Source organism: Triticum dicoccoides, chromosome 2A, assembly GCF_002162155.2.
Source record: "Triticum dicoccoides isolate Atlit2015 ecotype Zavitan chromosome 2A, WEW_v2.0, whole genome shotgun sequence".
Classification (NCBI taxonomy): Eukaryota; Viridiplantae; Streptophyta; class Magnoliopsida; order Poales; family Poaceae; genus Triticum; species Triticum dicoccoides.
Genome location: NC_041382.1, coordinates 732,759,281 through 732,765,526, shown reverse-complemented (window position 1 = coordinate 732,765,526; position 6,246 = coordinate 732,759,281). Strand labels below are relative to the sequence as shown.

General features: G+C 53.8%; 1 protein-coding gene across 1 annotated transcript; it reads left to right on the top strand.

Annotated features, from left to right (window-relative positions):
• The first annotated feature begins 1,740 nt into the window (after positions 1–1,740).
• On the top strand, positions 1,741–3,071 carry LOC119352138 (BTB/POZ and MATH domain-containing protein 2-like). Its single transcript, XM_037618865.1, has one exon. The coding sequence runs from the start codon at positions 1,741–1,743 to the stop codon at positions 2,851–2,853; it is 1,113 nt and encodes a 370-aa protein (XP_037474762.1). The 3' UTR covers positions 2,854–3,071.
• The last annotated feature ends 3,175 nt before the right edge of the window (positions 3,072–6,246 follow it).

Below are 6,246 nucleotides of genomic sequence, written 5' to 3'. Positions count from 1 at the left end.
TCTCCATGCACCTCGGGGTCCAGGAGCTTCCCCGGCGGCGTGGGAAGGACGGGGGAGCGGGGTACTCGAGGCGCGGCGTGTTGTCGCCCTTAATGTACTCGAGGACGGCCTCCAACATGCGCCCGGGCACGCCCCACCACCGACGCCGGCCGACGGCGTTGAGCCTGCCGGAGGGCTCGACGCCGTTGGTGGCCTCGGGCTGCTCGGCGTGACGGCGGCGGAAATAAGGCTCCCAGAGCAGGCTGTTGGGGACGTACCGTGGCCCCTCCCTCGCCGCACGCGGCAGGGACGAGCGGATGCGTGCGATCTCCGCACGCCGCACCGCGCCGGTGGGTATCGGGGGCACCGGCACGCCGCCGGCGCTGATCCTCCACGCCCCGGGCACCCGCATGTCCGGCGGGATCGGGTACTCGGCCTCGAAAAGGAGGCGAACCTCGTTCTCGTGAAGATGGCGGCGGCCGAAGCCGTTCGCCGCCGCGCCGTCGCCTGGGAAGCGCTCGGCCATGGGTGTGATGAACTGGAGACGGCGAGAGAGAGGAGAGGTGGGAACGACGACGGCGAGAGAGTGCGAGTCGCCGAGTGCGCCGGGGCGCGTCTTATATAGGCCGAGGCGCCGCCCGTGCGCGAGCCGCCGTGAGTACGCGTGGCGGGCGAGGGAGGGCGAGGGACGCGCGTCATCCGGTCTTCACTGCGTCGCCCGTGAGGCATCAATGGCGCAGGCTGACCGGTGCGGCAGCGCGGCAGCTTTGGCATTGATTCGCCGCGGGAAACGAGGCGATGAGGACGACGAAGGGGCGAGAAGAGGGTAGAGTCGCTGACGCGGCGGGCCCGCGGCTGTTTCGCGCCAAAACAGTTCGCCCCGGCGCCCCCGGGCGCCCCCCAGCGCGCCGGGTTCGGCCTGGGTCCGCCGGCGCTGTTTTCGGCCCAAGCCGGCGAAAATCGGGCTCCTGGGGGCGCGACTGGGCCGATTTTTTGGCGCCGGTGCAAAAACAAACGCCTGGGGAGGCCTTCCTAGGGGCGCGGCTGGAGATGCCCTTACCCGGCGAGTGCGAGATCCGCGACGACCTTAGGCCTGGTACAATGGGAGATATTTAGGGGAGATACTTAGAAAAATAAACTAGGCTTTTTTTTAAGCGTCGGCGTTTATTTGTACAAGATAGACGCTTAATTAAGCGTTTTTTTTTATAAAAATAGGCACCGGTAGAAAAATTCGATTTATTTTTCTAAGCATCTCTCATTGTATAAGGCCGTTTTGTACTTGCATGATGCACCATGCACGGTCGGCGTAGCCGTGACTGTAGAGGCATCAGTCACGTAAACACTCTTTTTAGGGAGATTCACGTAAAGATAAAGACTTTAGAAAATAATAATTCACATAAAGACTTGATGCACACACAAAAAAAGTAAAGACTTGATGCGCGTGTGATATAGCTAGGCTTTTAATAAATTTTATTCAAACTGGGAAACGGGTACATACACGGCGATCGCATACACGGCTCCTGATTTACGTAGGAAACCAACCGAACTCATCATGCAAGCGAAGTTGTAACGTGATTATCTCCTAAAAGAAAAAAAGTTGTAACGTGATTATATTATCGCGTAGTACGGGTTAGAGACCCACCCGAATTAGATTAATCACCTGGGCCCTCTTATATACTCAACCCTTAGTTAACAACCTCCTAATCTAATCTGATCAAAACCTCAACAGCTTTTTCTAAACCCTAGACAGATCCGTTCGACATGGGCGTCGGCCCTTCCGTCGCCGACGGCGGCGACACCACGGCGGTGACGGGATCCATCAGCGAGGTGCCCAAGGTGTCCGGCACCCACGAGTTCACGATCCGCGAGTACAGCCGCACCAAGGGCATGGGCGTGGGCAAGTCGATCCTGTCGCAGTACTTCTCCGTCGACGGCCGCCGCTGGTACATCCGCTTCTACCCGGACGGCTACAGCACGGCCGACGGCGCCTGGGTCGCCTTCTACGCGCAGACGCTCTACAAGCCGCAGTTCCGCCCCGTGCGCGCCGAGTTCACCTTCCAGCTCCTCGGCCCCAACGGCGACGTCCGCCACACGCGCCGGTCCGATCGCGCCTGCAAGTACGACACCTTCTGCAACAGCTGGGGCATCCGCCGCTACATCACCCGGGAGCAGCTTGAGAGCGCCGCGCTCGGCGCCATCCACGCCGACTCCATCACCGTCCGCTGCACCGTCACGATCCACCTGGCGCGGAGGAGGAGCCTCGCCATCAACCGCCCGGGCCCCGTCCAGATGCCGCCGCCGCCGCCGTCCAACCACGGGGAGAACGCCCTCAGGTTCCTCGCCGGCGGGAAGGCCCCCTTCGACGTGCGCTTCGACGTGGACGGCGAGATCTTCGAGGCGCACCGGATGGTGGTGGCCGCGCAGTCGGCATGGTTCGAGAGCCTCCTCTACGGCCACGGCCGCGAGGCGGGCAAGGACGTCCTCGAGGTCGGCGGCGGCATTGTCACCCCGGAGGCGTTCCGGGGCGTGCTCCACTTCATCTACACCGACGAGCTGCCTCCCGAGGCCGCCAAGGGGAGGGGGTCGTACGACCTGACGCTGCGGCTGTTCGAGGCGGCCGACTACTACCTCATCGAGAGGCTGAAGCTGATGTGCGCGTGCAGGCTGGGCGACTTCATCAAGGACTCCACCGTGGACGCGCTCATGGAGATCGCGGAGGACTACTCGTGCAAGGACCTCGCGCAGGCGTGCCGGAACTTCGCGGCGCGCAGGGGCCTGAGTTTGGCAGCGATAAAGAGGAGATTATTGTCCAGCGGCGCTGCTCCGGCGACGAGGAGGATCATGGACGTGCCGGCGCCGTCGACGAGCGGCTGAGTGAAATTTTCTTGTGCATGCATGCATGTGGTACGTATACTTAGTATCTAGGGTAATCTCTCGGACTACATATATATTATAGCGTGGGTTGTATAATGCTGATCGATATAGCTTTGTTTTCTGCTGGAAGGTCGAATTTTTATAGTTTATTAGGTTATTGGTGTGCTGAAGTACTGTTTATACTCCATACTCCATAGTACTATTTAAGCAAGAGTCCAGTTTATGATAGACGCCTCTCTCATCGTCGTGAGAAAGAATTTGATATACCTTTGTAGTTAGGTTATTGGTCATATCCACAAAATTTGATTGCCTTGAGTTTGCACTTTACACTACCCATGATATAGGGCTGGAAAAAAAGCTCGAAGCTCGCGAGCTAAACGAGTAGCTCGTGACTCGGCTCGAATCGACTCAAACTCGAAGAATAATGAGTCGAGCCAAGCTTTAGTTTAAGATCGTTTATAGACCAAGTTAAACGAGCCAATCTCACGAGTACTCGTGTAACTCGTTAGGCTCGGTACAAAAGATCAGTCACTCTCAATACAAAAAAAGATAAGCCGCTCAGCACCCTACGTTCCAGACGCACAACACAAGGCCCAGCCATTGAAGACCCACCCGCCTAGGAGACTCATGCATTACAAGGAAATTACAATTGTTTAGTGATATATATGTTTAATATATACATAATCATTTTTTATCATTTTGAGGGTTTTATGTTCATATCTTTAACGAGCTTAACAAGCTAAACGAACCAGCTCGCGAGTTATACGAGTCGAGTCAATCTTGGGTTTAAGCTCGTTATAGTAACGAGTCGAGTCGAGCTAGCTCGTTAACGAAACGAGCTCTAGTGAGTCGAGCCGAGCTGGCTCGACTCGGCTCGAATTCCAGCCCTACATGATATGTAAGAATTTGCTTTCATGTTCTTGGTTTTCGTCGGCGTTTTCGCTGGGTTATGAACTTTGCTCTATTGTTCTTTTCAAAACCTGTCACTATTTGTCGCTTAAGCGACAGAGATGCAAACACAGAGATGGAAAAAGCGACAGAGATTACAAAAGCAAACACAGAGAAGAAAAACATGGCCAAGAAATTAGGGGGCTAAGGGAGGGATTGTGTCAGTTTTAAGTTATAGGATATCTGAGGTTGATCATCGGGTCTGGAAACAATGCATGCTGCTCAGCCCAATTGTTGTGAAATAACTAATCTCTGAAGTAACTGACGGACCTCTGGGCATACGTGTGCCAGCATTGGCGTCCCACATCAATTAAATCCTATCCTATGTTTTCACTTTGGGCACTGATCTGCGTGAGCGCGCCGGCCCAAATTCGGGCCGGTTGCCTAGCAGCCGCCCGGTTGGAGCGACCAGGTTTGTTTGATTTGCATCTCTCCTTCCTCCCGCACAGGATCGAGCTCGCGCCGCCTCCGCCTTTGCACTCCGCGCCGCCACCTCACGTTCGTCCGCGGCTAACGGCCACCACCGCTCGCCCCCGGGTCGTCGTGCTCGTCGTCTACTGTCGCCATCAGCGAACACACCTCTTTGATGGAAAAACCATGGCGGCCGTCGTGGCAACATTTTCATCATTGGTCGAAGCAAAACAGAGACATAGTTGTAGCAAAAAACATTGTGGTTGTCTGCTACCGGTTGTAGCTCATCGTGCAGGTCGCAAACACACGGCTGCCGTCGTGGCAACGATCTACAATTATGGTCATAGCAAGACGTGACCACGGTTGTAGCAAAAGAACATCATGGCCGCCACCGCCAGTTGTAGTTGTCGTGCAAGTCGTGAACATTAGCGTCTTCGGTTGTAGCAAATCACCTCATCGGTTCCAGCAAATGAACACCGTGGTTCCAGCATTTTTCGCTGCCGGTTCCAGCATCTAGCGAGAGCGGATTGCAACATCTGTGGGCGCATGGTCACCGCGGCCACCGCCCCGTAGTAGCAAAAAATCATGCCGGTTCCAGCATCTAGCCACAGCGGCTGCAGCATCTGCAGGTGTGGTCACCGCGGTCACCGTCCGCAGTAGCAAAAAATTATGCCATTGTAGCACTTTGGCTCACCGGTCGTAGCATATTTGGACGCCGGTTGTAGCACCCCTTGCTTGTCAGATGCATCCCGGTGCTTGGCCTCATCGCGCGCGGCCATGGTGAAAGGAGCGAGCATGGTGACGGGCGCATCCATGGCGACGACGAGATCTGGAGAAGGACGAGGAGCGTGGCCACCCCCGTGCGTGGACCCAGCTAAGAGAGTAGGGGATCAGAGAAACAAGATAAGGCGGGGGCACGGTGCTCGCGCCAAGCGTACGATGGTCTCGATCGAGTGGCTCGCGCGGGACCGGCCGAAAGTTTCGGCCGGCGCACCGCGTAGAACTTTTGACACACATTGCACTGAAATCAGCACTATCACAAACAAAACAATGAAGAAGGCATGCAATGCAAACATGATAGCAGTACCCCTGTTTTCCTGAACATAGCAAAAACAGGGCGTTCGGCAGCAATTTGTACACCGTTAAGCAGAACATTCAGTGGGAGCTTGTTTAGATCAGTGTGGATCGTGCTGGTAATCTGCTTCCCGGCGAAGAGGTGGATCGTGCCATGTACTTGTGTCCTGGGAGGATAGGATTAGTTGCTGATAATTGGAGCTTCGTCTGAAAATATCTACAACCACAGTCGATCTTGATCAGCTGTATGTTATGTTTTGAACCTCTAACCACCACAACTCTCCTTGATTCCGCTACCGCCAACAGTGGCGGAGGGGTGCCATGGCACCCCCTATAAAAATGAAAATAGTTTACATTTTTTTGAGAATTCAAACCACTTTATTGAATAATGTTCATGGATACACGGTTCGGATTATGCGGGGTACCGAACCAGGTATGCCTACCTAAGGCTAGATTACAAGCAAATTTGGTGAGATTATGAGCCTCAAAATTGTGACTCCTACGCTCATGAATAAAAGTACATAAACTGAAACTAGTTCTACTGGCTATTATTTCACGGATGATTGCAAATAGTTTACATGGTATATTTAATCTTATTTTTTGGACTAATTATTGGATTTACGACGACGTTTAGGCCCAATCATGCTTATTTTGTGTAATTTATTAAAAACTTTTACCCATGTATTGATGTTTGGCACCCCCAGCAATTAGATCCTAGGTCCACCACTAATCGTCAAGTTGGTGGCACAACTGCCGGATAAGACCATCCCATTAACCAAATCTCTCACCTTATATTACCTTAACCTCAAACATCGAATTCAACTTGCTCCGTCGCCATGAGTACCCATGACAACAATTCTTTTTCACATTCTTTGTTTTGGTTGGGTTGTGAGCTTGCTCTGTTTTTCTATCCAAAAAAACCATCACACTGTTATGTTGCCGATGCTTATCGGTTATCAG

Coding starts and splice junctions, on each gene's coding strand:
- LOC119352138 (XM_037618865.1), top strand. CDS start 1,741: ATGGGCGTCGGCCCTTCCGTCGCCGACGGCGGCGACACCACGGCGGTG.